General features: G+C 40.2%; 3 protein-coding genes across 6 annotated transcripts in view; all 3 read right to left on the reverse strand.

Annotated features, from left to right (window-relative positions):
• Window positions 1-20,612, reverse strand: part of LOC124015726 (homeobox protein Hox-B3a-like) — a 57,325-nt gene that overhangs the window by 32,592 nt on the left and 4,121 nt on the right. The window contains exon 1 of one of the 4 annotated variants that reach the window (XM_046331153.1): window positions 9,495-9,612. The exons of 1 other annotated variant lie outside the window; for it this stretch is intronic. The gene's annotated coding sequence lies outside the window, so the exon portion shown is untranslated. Of the gene's footprint in view, window positions 1-1,180; window positions 1,570-6,867; window positions 7,093-9,494; window positions 9,613-20,612 lie in introns of those variants that run through there. 2 more of the 4 variants (XM_046331152.1, XM_046331151.1) reach the window with 2 other exon arrangements.
• Window positions 9,092-13,343, reverse strand: LOC124015727 (homeobox protein Hox-B5a-like). The gene is made up of 2 exons (XM_046331160.1): window positions 12,381-13,343; window positions 9,092-11,661 (listed from the first exon to the last, which is right to left on the reverse strand). Exons 1-2 carry the CDS (start codon window positions 12,961-12,963, stop codon window positions 11,414-11,416), a joined length of 831 nt encoding a protein of 276 aa, XP_046187116.1. The 5' UTR covers window positions 12,964-13,343; the 3' UTR covers window positions 9,092-11,413.
• LOC124015729 (homeobox protein Hox-B6a-like) lies at window positions 15,275-17,984 on the reverse strand. Its single transcript, XM_046331163.1, has 2 exons — window positions 17,459-17,984; window positions 15,275-16,161 (listed from the first exon to the last, which is right to left on the reverse strand). Exons 1-2 carry the CDS (start codon window positions 17,883-17,885, stop codon window positions 15,905-15,907), a joined length of 684 nt encoding a protein of 227 aa, XP_046187119.1. The 5' UTR covers window positions 17,886-17,984; the 3' UTR covers window positions 15,275-15,904.

The following is a 20,612-nucleotide window of genomic DNA, read 5'->3' on the forward strand; positions in this document are numbered from 1 at the left end:
TGAAATATTGACTAGGAAAATATATTTTTCCATATTCAAATAGGCTATTTATTTCATGAGGAAATATTATTTAATCATCTAACATGATACCTGTGATAGGTTACCCCTATGATGGAGAATTAAAATATTTTGAAATATCTTATATTGTGCCATTATTTAATAGGCTACCAATAAATTAGAGTAGTAAAACAAGCAAAAAGTAGGCCTATTGATATTTATTAATCCCCATGTGTCCATTTTAGTCTAAATATATTTATCTCAAAGTGTTCCTATATCAATGGGTATAGGTTATTCTTTGGATGGGTCTTTGTTTAGAAATCGTAACGGTTCTTTTTTTTTAAATGGAATTTGGGACCAAATTCAATTAAAGAAACAATTACTGAGCAAAAGCCAAGTCATTTCAGAAAAACAAAAAAATGGAGATGGCATCGAAGTGAACCTCTATACCAGAATTCTCTTTGTTCGTTTCATACTTTGTAATGAGGAAAACAACAAACCAAATCTATATTACGAAATCTTTAGCACCCCTAGCGTTTACATATTCGTTAATTCACAAATAGGCCTTAACAATGTCCTGAACACTCAAATCGTCCATTTCTTGCATTGTCTGTCTATTCTTCTATCTTTCTCCTCAAAACAACTGGCATTCTTTATATCAGGGCTGAATTAATCACTATACAATGTGGACAATATGAATAAATGAATCCAGCTAGTCCTAATCATGCCTGTATAAAAAAACATATGTCACGCGACTAAATTCTAACGCACAAAAATAGGACCAATATGTTTTCATAGCATAAGGGAGAAAGTCCAGCCCTAGTGTCCACTCTAGCCCTTTCACCCCCTGGAGTCCACGACCTCGCCTTCACCCCCTTAACTATCCCCTCTGAACGGCATAGGGACCCCTGAGCCATTTGCCCCTTCGGGGTTAATGTGTACACCAACAGGCATTCAAGGAGAGCACCCACAAACTATAGCCAAGGTAAATATTCACCCCAAAACCCCACACGGTGCTCAGGGTACTGCGCCTCAATGAGCTGAATTAAAGTAATAACTACTCCAAATATGAAAGGAGGGGGAACAGTGTCACTCACCGCAGTGCAAAGCACGTGGTCCGCCCAGGCAAGCACCTGCTCAATAGAGAACACCGCAATATGTAAATTAAGCGCCAATTTCTTACTTTACTTCGCTCCTTGGCACATTTCATCTCGTCTTCGATTCCCCCTTTCCCCATCTCTCCTGCTGCACACAGGACGCGGTCTTGCTCCGGTAATTGTCGATTCTCCAAGCCTTTCTTTCTCTTTCGCCGTACGGTGAGCCCTGAAGCCCCCTTACCTTTCTCTAACGCCACAGGTTTAGCCCGTGACCTCTCCGTGATACCTTTTCTTCGTGAAACTCCCTCTCATTTCTGCGATGTTCCCCTAAACTTCACTCCGGTTAGCATAGGGCAACAATGGGCGGGCGGACATTAAACTATCCAAAGGGCGAAAGCCGATCTCCGACGAGTAGACTACACACACTATAAGAGGAAGAAAAGAATACGATAAAACAGCAGGAGACCAACTTCATCAGTCGAACGAATGCGACATATTCGCTTTAACCTTGCGGTGAGCGAAAAGAGAGGGCTAGTCTATCCCCCGCTCAACACCACCGTATGCCACCTAATACATCTAAAAAATAAAATGCACATTACCCCTCTACTGTTGTGAACGCGACAAACCACCGGGTGCTTTAATGCATTTTTTGTTATGGACTCAAGTTTTCGTATTAATCTCGCAGTTTGGCAGTCTTTGTTAAACAGCAAGGCGTGTCAAGAGTCCGAGGACATTTTAATATTTGTTAGACGTGCTGACCTGCGTTTCACCCCTTCTTTGGGTCTCTCCCACTCGCAACTTCTATAGTAATGCATGCATAGCTTGCTCGGTCATATTGAATTGTGCCCAGGTCATTACTTTGAAGAAAAATGGACTAGGAAGGGGGCTCATTCAAAAAGGCTTTCCAAGCCCGAAAAACAACTCAAGCATAGTGATTTTCATTTTCTTTGTTGCATATATAAAATGCACAATGAGGGGAACCAAATGTGCAGTTAACAAACCGTGCTATACAATATTGCTATACAATATTGAAATTTAGAAATCTATCTTGTTTAAAATATATATATATATGTTTTGTTTTAACATTTTATAAATTGTTCAATTGATTGTTAGTTGATAGCCTATATATCACCACAAAGGCACTAGGCTCCTTGTCGATTTAAGGGTATCAAGTAAATGCAGTTGAGGATATTCGATATCCTTTTCCTTACAATAGATTTATTGTGTTTTGTGGATCTAACATGTGTGCTCGCTTTTTGTCTTATTTTCATCTAAATGTATATAATAAGCCTACATTGAACATTTTAGGGATGCACGCATCGTGTGTGGGCTCAAAGTAAATGAAATAATCGTTGCTATCATTCGATGCTAATTCCTTTGACGTACTGAAAAGTGTAAAGCTACGATAGATATATTCATTCTTGTCTTCCTCTAGCCGTGTGCAAACTGCAGATATTAAAATTCACGGCAATACCCTGCCAGGCAACCGCACAAGCTTGAATGGAATTGAAATTAATTCAGTGAACTCCGGATGAACTCCAATAGGGACATGTTCTCTAATACAATTATTCACCACTTATGCACTTATTTGTTTGACAAAATACCGAACAACCAGAATTATATCATGCTAAACTCTACCATTAGGCCAAATGTTTCTGTCAATAACGAAATTATGTATTTACTGAATTATCAATTTTCTCGTTTGTCCCCTCTCTTTTCTCCACCGAACATGAAGCATATCTCAATAATGTACGTCCAAAAGTCACCAATTCAACTTCTCGACGTTGATAAAGAGGTTTACGTAAAGAGAAATGGAGGCCTATTTGTTGTTGAATTTGCTGAAGGGTGGTGTTTTAGTGTTCCAAATGGCAACCAGATTGCATGATATAGCCTTATTCCAGGTATGCAGCTTTGATATTCTTACTTGGGAAAGTTGTCACCATGTGGACAAAACGTTGTCTAAACATCCCTTTTCTGCCAACCACTATCCTTTACCCATCCCTTTCACAGTGAAATGAAAACTGTTGTTCTCCTCAGGGTGGGGGCACGGGATGTTTTCCTTGTATTTTCACTGTTTACTGCAGTGCTTTGTGGAAGTGACAAATTGGCATTTTCAACAGAGGGTGATTTCCTTCTTTTGAGTATTGAAATAATGTGCATTGCAATACGCCTTTAGTAGCCTACAAACGTTGTTGTGTTTAAAAAAAATGTTACAGGGTTTATAAAATAGACGTAAACAAAAACAATCCAACACATTTGTGAGGGGAAAACCATCATATGCAATTGTAGCGTCTAGAAATAGAATGAACCTGCTCCATAATGATTCCAGCCGTAACAACATTTGAATATGCTTAGAGTTAGTCTGGAGACAATTGGCGAAGGATAGGAATAAACAGACATTTTGTTTAACTGTTTTTTAAACATCCCAGTATAAGTGTAGTCTATAGCGTGAGTGTATCCGCTTAACCTTCTTTAGGATGCCTCAAAGACTCATTTTTCAAGATGTTGGTTCTGTCTCCGTGCACATTATTTTTAAGCGGAAAATCAGATAAGGTGAGTCATTTTGAAGATGGTAAGCAAGATAAAGATTTTTTTTTTTTGACGGCGAGGGAGGGATGTCTCTGGGGTTCACCACCGCAGGTAGCATACAGGGATTTCAGATATTTCAATACATTCGAGTTTAACACAACTTGTATTATTAAGCCTATACTATAGACTATTGCCTTTATAGTTTAATCTCCGCAGTGGCAGTAACACTAGCACCATCATTCTTTACTGCACATCACTACTGCCGGCTGCTAATAATAATTGTAATAATAAAACAATAATAGTTGTAGTTGTTGTAGTCGTGGAAGAGTATAATTAATAACAATAAAGCAAATCATTCATTTTAGTTTGTCCTCTCCCATGTTATTTAAACAGACAAGAAGTGTCCTCATACAGGCCAATTCGCTAAATGTCTGACACTAAAATAACGCAACAAAAACGGAAATATATAGGCTAGTGTCAACGAATAGTGCTTAATTGATAGGTCTATCATTATTTTGATTATCCAATGCTGGAAAGGGGAAAACTATCTAATTATAGGCCTATATTTTGAGGTTTTTAAAACACACACACACACCACTAAGATTGAAGCACGCATGTAGAGTAACATTTAATTGCAATATGATGAAGAGACCTGAGCTATTTTAGAGTAAATTATCAAAATTCCTCATCGTGCATTTTATGTATGGGCAGTTTACTCTCGTTCTCTTCGTAATGCTTCTGTTTAAAATCAATACAATTTTATTGCACGAGCCATCAGATATTTCCCGCTGTCCCTGTGACAGGACATTTGGGGAGAGCTAACACCTGTAATGTGCGTGAGAGACCCCCAATGTCACCAAATCTTTCCGTTTCTTCCCTCAATTTAAGCGTCCATTTTTCTCTCCATCGCGCGCTGTGGGTTGCTTTGTTACCACGAAGGTCAGCCCCTCACATCTCCCTCTCCTCTCCCTATCATTTCTCTCATCTCTGTAGCCCCCTCCCTCGCGCTCCTTCTCTCTTTTCCCTCCCTCTCCTCTCCCACTTTGCCATTGACACCCAGCAATTGGTCTAGAATACAGAGTCGACAGCCAACGGCAGAGTCACGCACGACGTAAACTTTTGACCCCTCAACTGTTTGACCTCATGCAGCTATACAACTAATCGACCAATACTGGATTCACCTTCCTTTATTAGCTTCAGTGGGGAAGAGAAAGACCGGGAGTGTACGATGCTAACTCTCTTATCTCAGAACTGCTTTTAGCAGACGCTGCTTGGTTATTTTCTGGTTGCCTTTCGTGTAAGTTAAAAAAGCAATGAAAAACAGGGATAGACAGTCCAACGTGAATTGTTTGTCATGTGCGTCTGGCTGTATTTTAGTAAGGTTGTTTCGACTCGTGGTCTCCACTTTGTGGAATAAAAGTAATATTTTACGTAGTTGAGAGGGCTATTTTAGTCAAGAATAGTGTTTAGGTTATCGACTGTTATGTTTCAAATGGTCGAAGCGCTGGGTGGGTGGAAGATAAGCGGGCTTTACAACTCTCTCTTGTGGCTATGAACTTGGTCTAAAGCGGGCTCTGCTGGCGACGGGAGAGAGTTGCATTTAAAGGGAATATTTCTTTGCACATATCTAATTGTGTAAACATAACTACATGGGAAGACGTTCAGCTTTTTGTGTTTGTGGAGAAATAGGTTTAAGGCCTACTCCAGAAAATGTTTAGCCTGACAAAGGTATGCACCATGAGTAGAATTGAGAGAGAAATAGGACACAAAACATATTTCGTTGTATAGATATTTGTGAAAATAGGTAGGCCTACTTAGTGGTGTATGGTTGGATTATGTTAAAGTGGTTTTTGAGGATGAATAAGATCATCAAAGTTAACTAAACTTTTTGGGGGAAATAAAAATGCTTTGTAATGCTGACATCAATTGGTAAGTGTGAGATTCGATATGTATTCACATGAAACAGTCAGCTTCTTTCACACATGACATTTTGATCAGCAATGGCCCAGTTTCATTGTTAAAGTATTGTTATTATTATTATTATTATTATTATTGTGTAGATAGAATTGAAAGACGAAAACCATTAACAACTAGTTTAGAAGTGTAGGAAATGTTAAGAATCTGCAATATGAAAAATAAATCACATACATAGGCCTACATAATAATTTGAAAAGTTGCAAAAATATAAATAGCTTTTTCTGGAATTAATAGCCCTTCGAAGGGAATATGTTGAAGTAATACAACTATGTACAGATTCCCTTTCCTCCAGTAATCACTAAACTTAAACATGCATGGAATACACCTCTAATATAGGTGATATACAACTTCAAATACTTGCAGGAGGGTGATCCCCTTACCATAAATCTTAGCGAATTTTAACAAGGAATTGGCATTAATCAAGTTCTCATCTCAACGCAAGGAATATCAGATTTGTTGTAGTATTCAGCGCGTTTCCGTTGGAATCCTCTCTCAAACGTGGACACTACATGGGCCACGTGCAGGACACATTTAGGATATTTTCTTTGCCTTTACCCCCCCCCCCCCTTTCACATCGAGGTTCGGATACAGAAGCGGGTAAACAATAGGTATATAAAAACAACTTTGTTAATTCATTTTCCCCCTGTCGGTGGGTAAACACGGCACGTGGCTGCGCTTGATGGGCTTGATGTTTTGTGGTTGCGCCTGCGCACTCAGATAGAGCTCGCTTTGCATCGCTCGTCTGCTGACCTCGCGGTGACACCCTATGCATTATGGATGAGATATGCGCCCAGATTACCCCTATCAATATGCAAAACACATTACGCTGTTGAAATGGCAATTTAAACGTTCGAAATTGTGGCGTTCGAATGTTCCAGGTCCTCCATCGAAAAGACCGGAAAGATTTAGAGGTTTTTGTGATACAAAATAACCGTAGAGACCCAGACAAAAGGGAAAGTCGTGTTCATATTGTACACAAGCAACAGCAACTCCAAATTGCATTAACAAGTTTGTCATAATTCAAGATGATTTAGGTCAGTCATGTTATCTTCAAACTCAAATTAAATTGGCTATATACACGTCTCAAATTGAAAGCACTGTATAAGACCAAGACTTGTGACACACATCTTATAATTTCTGTTAAAACCACCATACAGTTTTTCAGACCCATTTATGGATACGCTTCTCTCTGCTCTCTCGTGTTGTGCCAACACATCACCAAAACACACCCCAATTGCAATGAAAAAGCTGTCGCCTAGTTACTCACCCAACACATCTACAAACTTGTATGCTCGTGCTAAGCCTCTGACTGTCAAAAAGTACATGTAGCCTACATAAACGGGAAACAGATGATGAAAAAACAAAGTGGTCGACTTCGTGGGGGTCTAGGTCGGTGAACCCGTTGGACAACTTTGAAGAGGTAAAAATTCATGTCGCGCACTACTTCGGTGACGGGCTGAGGCCTCTGGCCAGAGCCCTTCCGAATGTAGGCTATCATTATCAAAAGGCAGCCGATGAAAAATGAAATGGAAGCCCTAACCTCGCCTCCCAACCAGAGTTTCGCCTTCCTGTTTACTGGCTGGAACTTCCTCACTCTGTTACGTGCTCTCTCTCACACACACACACACACACACACACACACACACACACACACACACACACACACACACACACACACACACACACACACACACACACACACACACACACACACACACACACACACACACACACACACACCGGAACGAGCCAAGAGTAAATCATACCGGAAACTCAATATATTTTTTTTTAAATAAATAGGACGCTGTAGGATTCAATGTAAAAAAAACAACAACACATGTACTAGGCCTACAATCCCACTGGACAATAATGGATTCTCAAATTGTCTACCGTATGGGACGCTTCCATCAGCTGAACATATGATTTGAATAATTATATTGTGTTGTTGATTCGATAATATTTTGGAAAAGCAAAAGTAGTCTCAGTGGAAAATAATCTGATATTTACGCATAAAACGTTAACCTCATTGGCAATTGTTATTGTGATATAGTTATTATTGTGAAACTAAACATTAATAACGTGTTTACATCTGTCTTGCTCATATTCGTCCTATGAATAGAAGTTTATATAGGCCTCATGAAGAAGCCCGTAGTGGATTTTCCATTTTCCGAATATCAAATGCAAAAGTTGCCATTAGAAATATTAAAACTCGTATCCTTGTTAATTCATTTTGGCCTGTCATAAATATGAACAATGCTAAACAAACCTGTTGATTCTGAATAACTTTTATGTTAAATATTCCAGTGTGTAAAGTAGTTTTTTCCTAATATGTGGCATTATAATACTCACAACTCTCCTTACAAACACGAACTGTTCAAACGGTTGAAAATACTAGAAAAGAAAGAGGGCCAGTCGTCAACCATATTGAAAATACATTGGGATAGATCTGAGAGAAAATAATTAATGACAGTTGGATATCTGGAGACGAGTTCTGAGGAACTTCCGAAATAAAAACCCCTCCCTTTTAGCAGCCGTTGCCCCCCTGCTTTAGGTAGACTACATAGTTATTAATTGTTAAAATAATGACGTCTGTATCCTCTGTTTTTTGATCGACAGTAACTGCCAGAGATTCCACGATAAAGATCTTTACACAAGGACATGTAATGATTTAGAGTTTAAAGTTTACAACTGAGTTCAACTACATTTGGTCTCAAATGTAAGTGTCGCGTTGACACAACTATTAAACAATTTACATGAGGGATTTAATCCCACGTCATACAGAGGTGCCATTTCCATGGTATTGGATATATCTCAAGGATTTTAATTCAAGGCTTTGTTCCTCGAAATTGTCCTGCCTACATGGAGATTTTGATACAGGGTTCGAATGTGAATGTTCGTATCCAGTTTTGTTATTCACACCATCCCTGCTTGAAAATACTTGGGCAGGGTACAAACAAAGATTTGCTTGTACATCTAGGACGCATATCATTATAGTGTGTGTGTGAGATCGTGTGTGTGGTCTTTCTATGAAAAATCGTGGAATTTAGCATTTGGCATAGCGCACTTTGGTGACATTTTCTGATTGTTGGTGTTGATATCCATTCCATACACTAAACCAGTGTGGGTAAAGGTAATCTATTGTCCACTGGATAATCACAATAGCACATCTGATTCTCAAATCAGACAGGTGGAAACAATGTACAACCAAAATCACGCATACCACGCTCATATTCATAATCACTTTGAACTTGTTTATTTTCTGATCACAGCTCTATTACAGCTCTATCCCATCGCCATCACCGTCGAGTAGCCTGCAATCTGCAATCTGTTTGTGGCTGAAGCAACTCCACTCCAGGTTACCAAGCACCTTAACGCTTTAGCATTAAAATTTATATATATATATATATATATATTATGAGAATATTGACAAGAAATATTCAATCATTTCGAATATCTAATCACAATACTTCCAAATCAGGATGACAAAAGTGTGTACTACAACAAAACTTTATTTCGTAGATGCAAAATGACAATAGAAAACGACAGGCTATATGTCTAAGTAACCTCCCTCAACAGTTGAGTCTACATGAATTCCCTCGGAGGCGGAGGTCACGGTTTGTGTAGTTACATCCACAAATACACAATTAAAGCATACAAACAAGCACACATAAACACATGCATCTACGACGCCTGTATCACATGTCCCCACACATAGCAGATAGGCCTAACTAAAATACCCGAAATATAGGAAGGTCCAGAGACTCAGTATCATATTAATACCACTGTTGAGAGTCAAATAAATGACACAGTAAGTACAAACGAAGCCTCCCCTCTCCGTCCTCCCTTGCCCCTAGGCCTAGCCACCAGCCAAATAAGCCTTAAAACTGGACTTACTGTGCAGTTGGTGCAGTCATACAGTCCACGGATTACATGTCTGCCTTGAAATGGTTTGAACTGGAGCGCAGGCATTGTGTGTACCAGACAAGGGCATGGAAGTGGCCTACTACATAGCTCTTGTCTAACTACTGACCCTTTAGAATCCCTCCGAAGCAGTTAAACCGCCACTTGCATTCTAGAATGTGAAATATATATTGTCAACTCCCCAAAACCATAAAACTAACTTTATGGACCCCACGTGACTTTTGAGAGCCAGTAAGGGGTATCTGTCCGTGGCCTGGGCGATTTTTACGGTCTAACTTCAAGATAAAACCCTCATCCGTTTGACATGTAAATGTCATAGCTTCTTTTTGTATAGTTTGGCCAAAGGGGAAAGCAAATTTTCAAAACGCAATTTGGCCAGGCAGCGCCGGGCAGATGGGGATTTTTGGCAGGACCTTTACTCGGCTCTAAAAAAAGTAGCGTAGGACCAGAAAGAACCGTTGAGGACCCGCCGGTAAGTTTGAAAGTGCGGTGCTTGTTTACTGAAAGTGAGACATAAACTAATTTGTACAGGAGGGGCACCGTTTAACAGTGAGGAAATCATTACAGAAAAGTGCCCAATTCGTTAATGTTATGGATGTCAAAGTTTGTCAACAAGGGATGGGCCAAGAGTGTGTGCTCGGTGTGTATTTTAGTTGAGTTTCAGTAGTTTTGCCGCTTTGATTGTCACATGTCCCTTTGGTTGCAGTAAAACATTGGAATGACTGCAGTAGTGGCTATGTCCTTGTGCGTAATGCGTGACTGCGATTGTTCCATTTAAGATTTAACTCGGGCCTATCATTTGTCCGAATGCATTTGTGGAAGACTTAGACATATTCCCGAAGTATTTTGAGACGGTTTTGAGACGAATTGGCAGCTGATGTCGTACACAGAAGGATATACTTCTACCAGGTTTGGACAGTGGGTACACGAGGTTCTGGGAGTTTGATGCGTGTTTGACCCCAGGTGGGTCGTTTGTGGGGTAGGGGCAGGGGGTACATAATTACAAGCAGTGTGCTCGAGGGGTTTGGTCTGAGTATGAGGAACTTTATTTTGTACTCCAAGGTAAGCTACAAACAAATACAAAAAGCTTATTGGCAAAATGCTTACAGGCAGTCCGACATGACAATTGTCATTTTCCCCCACGCACTTGTCATTCACTCTGCCCAATACAAATAGCCAATTGGTCACATTAAAAATGTCTAATATATACATCCTTTCTGGAACATAAGCATGATCCAATAATATACAATTACATTTTGAATATAACTATACAAACGTTTGAACGGATACAGGAATTCTAGTCAATAATTTTTTATACAGGTTTCCTTTTTTTTCAAAAAATAAATGAGTAATTTAGACACATGACAAAATCCAAAGATATGATTCAAACAATGGTATGAAAACATGAAAATCACCATATATAACACACCGAGACTTCTGCTAAAGCAATACAGGGGCCTGTTTAATATAGCTTAACTTCATATTTGAGCAGAGGAGTCTCTAAAGCTGTAAACTCAAAAGTATATTCGTTATAGTTTGTTAATAAGTTATAACATTTAAGAGCTCACATGCCAGCTTTCAAGAAAGCAGTAACATAGCACTTGACACGTAAACGATATTTATAACAATAACAACGGGCGGCATTGATAGCTATTTTTTTTTTTTCTCCCTCCAAACAATAATCACTGTTGTATTAAAAAGACAACAACATATGAACATGAACTGTTTTTTATAGAAGCAGTACAACAGTAGAAGTTAAGTTGCCCTAAAACATCAACAACATGCCAAAAGATGCCGCGTTGTACAGTACTGAGTTATAGTGTTTTTAAAAACTATTTTGAACGTGTGTATTCTTTTCACCCAACGTAGTGTATTATTTACTTGCGTGACGTCTATGGCTGGAAAGCGTTACCTGCAGTAGCCAGACTCATGCTCTTCAGTTTATTGTCCTTTTTCCATTTCATTCTTCGGTTTTGGAACCAGATCTTAATTTGCCGTTCTGAGAGGCACAGCGCGTGGGCTATCTCTATTCTCCTCCTCCGGGTAAGGTACCTATTGAAATGGAACTCCTTTTCCAGCTCTAGCGTCTGATAGCGAGTGTATGCTGTTCGGGCCCTTTTGCCGTCTGGTCCAGTCATATCTGAATAGCATGGACAAAACGCAAGGGGATAAACATTAGCTAGAAATGACCACCAAAAGCATTACAGAAGCAAAATACTGAATAACTTTGGCCAGCACGCGTTTGTAAACACAACACACGACCAAGACCAACGATATAGGCTACGGCTATCAATGCACATAAAACTACGCCAAATGCTGTTATACGCCTCATCGGGCTGTAATTGGGGTATTTTTGTGTCTTCTTTTAGGCTATCAATGCATTCCTTTCACTGGGCATGTATTCCCCACTACAAAGAACATGCTTGGTTAAAACATTAGTAATGTATTTTCCTGAGAAGCCACTGTCCACAACACATCCCCCAACTTATTGCACTCTTCTTTTCTCCACTAGCTTTCTCCGTTCTCCACATTTTATTGCCGTTTTTCTCCCACCCTGCAGTAATAAAGTTCCCACACGTAATAAAACTGAACTTTTCAAAGGAACAACAACTTTTAAGTCTTCCTGCCGTTTTGCCCTCTCTCTCTCTCTCTCTCTCTCGCTCACCCTGTTCCATTCTCCAGACCTCGGTTTGCGAGGCTTACCCTCTTGACAGATTTATGGCGCTTTTGTGGAATTTACTCAAATAAAGGCACCATCGGGAGCAACAGAGGAAACGCTAACGAATAAAGCGAACAGACAAAACACAACCTTTCTGATATCAAAATAAGTCAAGATAGACATCACGTAAGGCTATATACCATGGCTAATGTGCAGTTTCCGCATCCAAGGGAATATCTGTGGTGCTTGGCCATCGCTCGATGCCGTGGTGGTGGAGGTAGCTGTGGACTCTTGCTTCTGCTGCGTCCGGGCGGCGGTGTTGCCGCTGGCTCTATGGGTGCCCTCCTCGGTCTCGGAGGAAGCGCTCGCCTCGTCTATTTCAGTGAAATGTGTGGTGTTGGTGAGGTTACTTCCCGTCGTGCAGGCGTTCTGGTCGGAAAGGGGCGAGGAGCATTTGGGTCCCAGGCTCTCGCTGTTGGAGCACGGCAGCGGCTCCGGGGACGCAAGCGAGCAGCTTGACGGCTGCCTGAACCGCGTCTCCGGAGCGGGAGACTGGAAACCCCGGGAGTTATCCCCAACAGCCCCAAAGTGGCCAGTATTGGATGAACGATTGACGGTCAGGTCCATGCCATTGTAGTTGTAGCCGTAAGAGCCCGAATGCATGGTGCTGGAGTCCCTGTACGAGGCGTTCATAGCGCTGCTGCTAGTTCCATAATTTAGTAACTGATAGTCGGGGCCATTTGGGTAGCGCCCTGAGAACGAGTTTACAAAGTAAGAGCTCATTTAGGTTGTTTTAGAGGGCTTGATTTGTAGATCTTGGTCGTTATAACGCTGTGCTTCACGATTTATGATGTATTAATGAATTATAGCAATGCACTGTACTTCGTTTTTGCTATGTATGCGGCCAAATATGGGGGTGGGGGTGCGTTTGAGAATCACGTGCTCTTGTTGACCAGTCGTAAATTCTCACTGATGACTTCAAGAGGTAATTCATGCTCTATGGTTACAAATGATGACGAGATTGGAGTCGTTAGAATCAAGTCAACGTGTGCCTCCCCATTGCAGGGTTGTGCTCGGTGTTGGCAGAGAGCGTCACCTACTGGGAATTTAATTTAATGCAGTAAAGAAGGATTTAGGAGAATGAGTTTTAGTTAGGATTAGGTTTCTTTTCGGAAATAATAAAAATGATTTGTTCCCCCATAACCTTATTTTGTTGGATGTTGGGATTGCAGTATAATTTTGCGTATTTTACTAACCTTTTCTGTGGGAGAAAAAGTGGGCTCATGGCAATAAATGCACCATTAATAACTGAATATTGATACAGTAGAGAAACACACATACTACAGCTAATAACGTTAATAGCTATGATGCAAGATTTTAGTCACACTGGCTCTCCGTCATATATCATCATAATAATTATATTAATGATAATACCTGGTAGATATTGAACACTATGACATTAGTCATATTCATTTCTAATTATTTTTTTGTATTATTAATATGAGGTTACGAGACTATTTTTAGGAAGTCTGAAAGGTTTGTATGTAGAATATAGCGTACAATAGTTCTCGAATCGAACGCGAATAGTAAACCCTCAGTCCAAGGTAATGGCACACCTGCTGGTGTGTCTTACACGTAAGTAAAATCTCGTCGGGGAGTAGGCCGAGCCGTGAAAGGAAATCAACGTGTTGTTTCGACGTCACACAATTTCTCTTTGTATTTTACGCTCTTTTCTGAGGCACCATTCATGCAAAGTCATTGACTGGAAACGTGTTGCTGTTCACAAGAGGAATGCGAAGTCATGATCTACGGTAACGATTGATTTATGGTTTGTTGATTGAAAGGCGCAAGTTATTTCATGTAGGCTATGTGTACCATGATATGTAACCCCCCCCCCCATACAGAACATACATGTGTGCTTACATATAGACCGGAAAATGATGATCTCCAAGGGGAGACAGATTGATACGTATGCATTCTACGTATCCACATATCACACATGACGCTATTCTCTGTGTGTGTATACGTGTGTGTACTACTTCTGTAACATGAAGCCTGGAGAATATCAGTCTATTCCAAGCAATAAACACTTCTATACATTTAGCTGTAGTTCACAAGTATGTATGGGGCTCCCGAGTGGCGCAGCGGTCTAAGGCACTGCATCTCAGTGCAAGAGGCGTCGCTACAGACACCCTGGTTCGATTCCAGGCTGTATCACATCCAGCCGTGATTGGGAGTCCCGTAGGGCGGCGCACAATTAGCCTATCGTCGTCCGTGTTTGACCGGTGTAGACCGTCATTGTAAATAAGAATTTGTTCTAAACTGACTTGCCTAGTTGAATAATTTTTACATTAAATAAAACAAGTATCCCCATATGTATTTGTGCGGTTTAACTCCAAACGACAACACTGTGATGTCTTGGCTACTTTATGTGTCATGTACACTGGGGAGGTTGTCGGTTGACAATTTCCAGATAATTTGTGTGTAATTATCTACTAGGGAATACCAGGCCCGAGGGTTCTATTGCATATGAAATGTCACGCTGATGGTACCTGGAAAGGGAACGTGACCATTGAGAGACATGGGGTCGTGGATTGGACACTTGAGTGTTTGGGTGAGTCTCTGGGCGGACAGGTCAACTTTCCCTCCCACTCATGAATTCAATCAGCCTCGCAAAGTTTGCTGTCACTGTTTGGGCCGTAAGTATTTCACTAGCCTTGGATACATTTAAATTCGTGTGTTTCATACACCTGTGAAATAGCAAACCTTGGTTTATGACCAAGTCAGTGTTTGCTCATACCTTTATAACTGCAACAGATGTACGGTGCTCGCTTTTTTTTAATGCAGGGCCAAATGGTAGACAGTTCATTAAAATACGTTTTCAAAGAGAGAAATGGTAGCTTTCCTGTGATTTGCTCTTTCAAATACTTATCCACAAGTTTTGTTCTGGACATAATTGTGAATTATATAGATAGGCCTAGGCCTATTTCACTTCCTGAGCCAAATGTGTTCTAGCCGACTTACTGTAAATGGCGTTCCAAGCAGGTGACAAAATCACAAAGACCTATAAAGTATGCTCGCGCAGACCGTGCAATACAGGTTGAATAATTATTACATTTTATTGAAGGATTTCGTAAGTAGATATCTATTTGTGACAAAACCACAAACATAAACCACGTATAAAATCCATAAAATATAAACTTTTGACCCAGTCTTTTGGTAGTTTTGAATTATCAGTAGATCAGTTTGTTCTCCCCATGAAACTATACAAGTCAACAAAACAACTAGATAAAGGCTGGGTATTTAACTTACAAAAGAAATACATTCATTCACCATACAATGAGAATTTCATTTTATTTCTATACAGTTTAAATATGAACACGAATATGACATATATTTCAAATAGTTCCGTTATACATGGCCATTTTTGTGTGTGTGTGTGTGTGTGTGGGGGGGGGGGGGTATCCTAAATCAAGAGGCAAGTGCACAAAAAAAATCTGCCATTCGGGTACCCGAATTCTGATTTTCTTTTTTTAAGAAACATAAAATTACAATAAAAAAATAGACAGTTAAGTGAACTTCTGGAATGCTACAACAAATTTAACAAACACAACTTCACCGGCGGGAACTTTGGGCATATGAAAGTAGTATCTTCATATTTGTAGGATATTCGAAGATGGTGCCATAAGCCATTTTATGCGTTTTTTTTTGTTTCTTCTTTTCTTTACTCTGACCTCTTCTCTTCCTCCTCCTCTCCGCTGGTCTGAGAAGAGTTGATCAGTTTATTCTCTTTTTTCCACTTCATCCTTCGGTTCTGGAACCAAATTTTGATCTGGCGTTCTGTTAGGCACAGTGCGTGCGCGATCTCGATACGGCGCCTACGGGTAAGGTACCTGTTAAAATGAAACTCTTTCTCCAGCTCGAGCGTCTGGTAGCGGGTGTACGTCTGACGACCCCTTCGACCAGGGTTACCGAAGGTCCCTGTCAAAAGAAAGGGAAGAGAGAGTCAAACATGTTGTGTTTATAGGACTGATATAATAAGGCTATGTCCGAGGAGAAAGAGCTTAGGGCGAATAGCATGACTGGAACTCGTGAGCTTTTGCTGAGGATTTACGCATTACTGGTAGTAGACGTGTAGAGTAGCAAAAAATGATATTATTTATATAGTCCTGGAAGCTGCCCTTAAATTAGTTCGTAAAAGTCGTGTTTACATCATATGGCATAGGGTTATGTAATACTTTTATAATATGCACGATATTTGAGTCGTGCATGTGTGTTTTTCTTTGCGTCAAACAATGAGCGCCAGCCTTACAAATAAGCAACTGAAATATCATGTCTATTTCCTGTTGTTTTTTCCCCCACACATACAAAAAGATAAGCTATTCAGAGAGGGGATGTTAGTTTTGGCAAGTTTAATAACAAGGTATTTTATCTTCATAAACACATTCTAGCCCGCAGTAGGGGGCAAACCATGGCGCATCCTAACATTAAAGAACAAGAAGCACTATATTGACCATCATAATTCTAAGCATTCACTAATTTACCCACACTGCTTCTAGCAAGTCACACACAGCTTCCGCTTAGAGACGCAAAACAATAAAAAGCCTATATAGAAGAAGACAATCAACGTTCGGATTATGGAGGGTGTACTTAAAGTGATCATAATTCAAATATTAGGATATCCAACAGTCAATGAAGTGTAGCTCTCTCTCACTGTCTATTAAGAGTTATTTTAGCTTTTTTTTTTGTCGAAACGGAATTCCTCGAATGGAATTTATGGCGCTAATTTATTCCTCTATTGTTGTGTAGTGTGCTTCCCTATCATATTTCATGTCTCGGACATCATTTCTAACTGTAACCCATAGCACAGACATGTATTTGCCTTGTGATACATTTTGAACTTTTGTGATAGTGAGATTCTTGTTGTGGTGACGAACTGAGCACTAATAGCAGGAACCCTGTCAGAATAACAATGCGAGCCATTTTGTGATAAGAACCCATATTTGTTGGAACTGCTGCTCCATTGTTGCCAAGGATGTGTTCGTGTGGCGTGCGATTTTAACGCAAAAGTGTCCATTTGAATTTTTTATAGCATATTTTGCTTCCTCTACTTTCAGACACAACCAGAGAGACAATAGTCCCCACGGTATGCTCTTCCGGCGCTGTACAGTGCAGCTGCAGGTCACATGTAATAGGCAAGCTCTATGTATCAGCCTAGACAGGCAAAAACCAAAACAAACCGTAAGAAAAAACAAATGACATGACAATGTGGACTCACCGTTACACGAGTTCATCCTCTGCATCCACGGATAAACGGGCGTCGAGGGCTTCTGGTCCTCGCTGTCCCCGAATATGCTTTTATTTTGCCCCGAGCAGTCCGTCTTGCGATGGTCTTGGCTCAGGACGAGCGAATGTTCCTCTATACTGGCGAGGGTGCAGGCGGGGTCCTTTTCCCTGTAAAAGCTGGCTGCTGCGTAGTCGCATGCACCGGCGGCGCTGGCCCGGCCATAGGCACCGCTCGCCTGCTGGTAATATGAGGATGGGTACGCCTTGTCTTGAACGCTGGTAGCGCCATAGGCAGCACCGGGATAGTGTCTTAAAGGATCAGTGTATCCGGAGGAGTATAACGGTATCTGTCCCAAGAAAGACTCTTGTCCTCCAGGCAGAGTCACTGGAAAAGTTGAGTTTACAAAATAGGAACTCATTGGGAGGGTACAGGTTCTTTTCCTTGGTTTATGATTTGTTGTGTTTTATAGTCCAAGTGGTTTAGCTATTAGTAGTTTATCGGAGATTGGGTTTTAGTTGAGGGGGGGGGCGCTGGGTGGCGATGTGCCAGTGCGGGACAGAGGGAAACCGTACCATCTGACCAGGCGCTGACCAATAGCGTGCGTCAGTGCCTGCAAAATAGCACCCTGGAGGGGGGGCTGTGATTGCATGCGTCGGGGGACCCCAGCGCAAACTAGAGAGCAGGCGTTTTTTTCTCTCGCTTCTCTTTCGCCTTTCTCTCCTTCCAATGAGATTGCACAATACGAATCACACTGGAATTTTAAAGTGGTAAATTGAATACATCGACACTTTTCCCCCTTCTATTTGTTATTTGGCGAGCCCATATACAGTAAAGACCCTATTCACTCAAGACAACAAATATAACCCTTCAAATAATCACCACATTAAAAAGGACTTCAAGACGTAAATCAAATAGAGACGCACCAATGGGGGTTTGAGTTTGCATTTGAAATATTTTGTGTTTATATTTTTAGAGGTCTGATTTATTCGCTCAGTACAGTAGATATGTGGTGAGATATGTCTTCTCCCCTCTTACAGCACATTATCATCCCCATTATTTTCATAGCGATTTCCATCCGGGTATTTGACAATATACCTAATGTATATTTCAACATGCACGTGCTTATTAGATTTATTGGAATATATTGGAATATTCAGTATTACAACAGTTGCCTTCACTGAACAATACTCCTATATTAGTTGAACATTATACAATATTTTGAAAGCCCTGGCTTTTATAAATGTTTGTTGAACGGCTCAGGCCTACGTTGCGGTATCATACACGTTCCTTATTACCGCATTTGTCTAGTCTGAGTGTGTGTTTACGTGCATGCTGCCCTGACCACATTTCATGCACCGGTTTTTATTTCAGAATTATTGACTGGGAAGGTCATTACGCGTTGTAAGGTTTTAAATGTTTCACTGACTTTTCTACCACGAGTCAAGTCAGGTCTGGATCTGTTTTTCATTTACAAATGGCATTTACAAAATCATAAATTAGCCAGTCCCATAAATAAGTCCGGTCCTCACACAAGTGTTGTCTGTCTAGAAGCGCCGGCAGTATGTGTATTTTTACTTTCAGTTTGGTTCCCTTTCAAACCAGGACACACCTTTGGTTTGGCTTAGTTTTGTGTGAACGGAAAACGTCCATTGTGTGACCATTTCTTCATAAAGTACACAGAGAAATGTGCCAGTCTAAGTCTCGGTTAATAATTCATGAATAATAACTACCATAAGTCAATTTTATTCTGTCTCAACTAAGCAAATTTAACATAATGATCTGATGATATGGGGCTATCTATTGTTGTGTAAAAACGAACTTTAATGTCTGAACCAATTCTCATTTAGCTTTTTGTCTCGATGCAGGTCTCCTGACAACTTTACGAACAGCAAGGTAAAGCCGGCTGAAGTTCTCTGACTTGGTAACTTTTGTGGACAAAACTGCACTGCAGAAAAGTTGTCCACAAATTGCATGGGAAGCAACACACTGGATACCAATTCAGTTAAAATTACACGATATCTATGGACTATGACCGGAAATCCCAGCGAAGATGAGTCTGACTGTATGGAGAAAAAGTGATGATTTGTTTATACAGACCAGGGAGGAAACACAAGCCTGTCACTTTTTGTCATGTGTCACGGAACTACCTCATAGACCCCCCCGAGTTCCGCATGACATACGCATATTTGTAAGTATGTGCTCTTTTCACGATCCTGCATTGTTCTGTATATTTGTTTCTTTGATAATATAGGAATACATGTATGCATATGAGTATGTGTGTTATATTTGCTACTGTGAATAAAATGTATTTCACGCGCAGCTTTTTGATGGCGATAATTGACTTACAAGTATATTTTGCACGATTAAACATATCACTAATGTGTTCTACTAAGTTAATAACTGCGTATAATGTAAAAATGCCTATTTTGTTGATTCTAGTTTTTCATTGGCCTATCTGTAATCTTGGTGATGTTGTAGGCCTTTCATAAAAATATTAGAAAGTTGTAAACGAGTTGTGCTGTTTTGTGTTTTGTAGTTGCTTGTTTTATTTCACTGGGGAAATTGTTTTAGTGTTTTATGATTTTATCGGGGCTTGTAAATTCACAGACACGATTGGAATTGAAAACAAGTGGTGTTCAACAGAAGTTATAACAAATGCCCCTGGCTAAGCTCTTACTTGACTGGAATTTTGTTTTAAGTGTTTATTATATACGTGCACTTAGCCTAACCATAATACAATAAACAATTCAGAATTATGTAGAACAATTAGACTTTTCCAGACGGTTTAGTGCGCACGCTAGTAGCCTAATCTATTCGGTTATCGAAAAGCTTTTGACACTTGTTCGCCCCATTCTGCTACAGTTGTCGTAAACAGTAATCCTAGTTTTAACCTTTTTAACTATTGAAAGTGATTACTGTGATTTAAATATTCAACGTTTTAGTCTATTGTACTATATTCAACCAAGGATATACCAAACTTGTGAATTGTCATTACATACACAACAACTCTTGAATTCTGAAGAAACTCCAGTTCTGTACAAGGCATTCTGCAAGTCTTTACATGGATGAAAGTGCGTGGAAATATCGAATTCAACCGAAGTAGATTGCCTATGTGAATAAGGCATAAATTAAAGGAGACTATAAC

This window comes from Oncorhynchus gorbuscha, linkage group LG26 (genome assembly GCF_021184085.1).
Source record: "Oncorhynchus gorbuscha isolate QuinsamMale2020 ecotype Even-year linkage group LG26, OgorEven_v1.0, whole genome shotgun sequence".
NCBI lineage: Eukaryota > Metazoa > Chordata > Actinopteri > Salmoniformes > Salmonidae > Oncorhynchus > Oncorhynchus gorbuscha.

What these genes read in the sequence shown, in the direction of transcription:
- LOC124015727 (XM_046331160.1), bottom strand. Translation starts at nt 12,963, where the DNA reads ATGAGCTCTTACTTTGTAAACTCGTTCTCAGGGCGCTACCCAAATGGC. An exon ending in GAAACTGCACATTAGCCATG is followed by an intron (nt 11,662 to 12,380) that starts GTATATAGCCTT and finishes CATGCTATTCAG; the next exon opens with ATATGACTGGACCAGACGGC.
- LOC124015729 (XM_046331163.1), bottom strand. Translation starts at nt 17,885, where the DNA reads ATGAGTTCCTATTTTGTAAACTCAACTTTTCCAGTGACTCTGCCTGGA. An exon ending in GAGGATGAACTCGTGTAACG is followed by an intron (nt 16,162 to 17,458) that starts GTGAGTCCACAT and finishes TTCTTTTGACAG; the next exon opens with GGACCTTCGGTAACCCTGGT.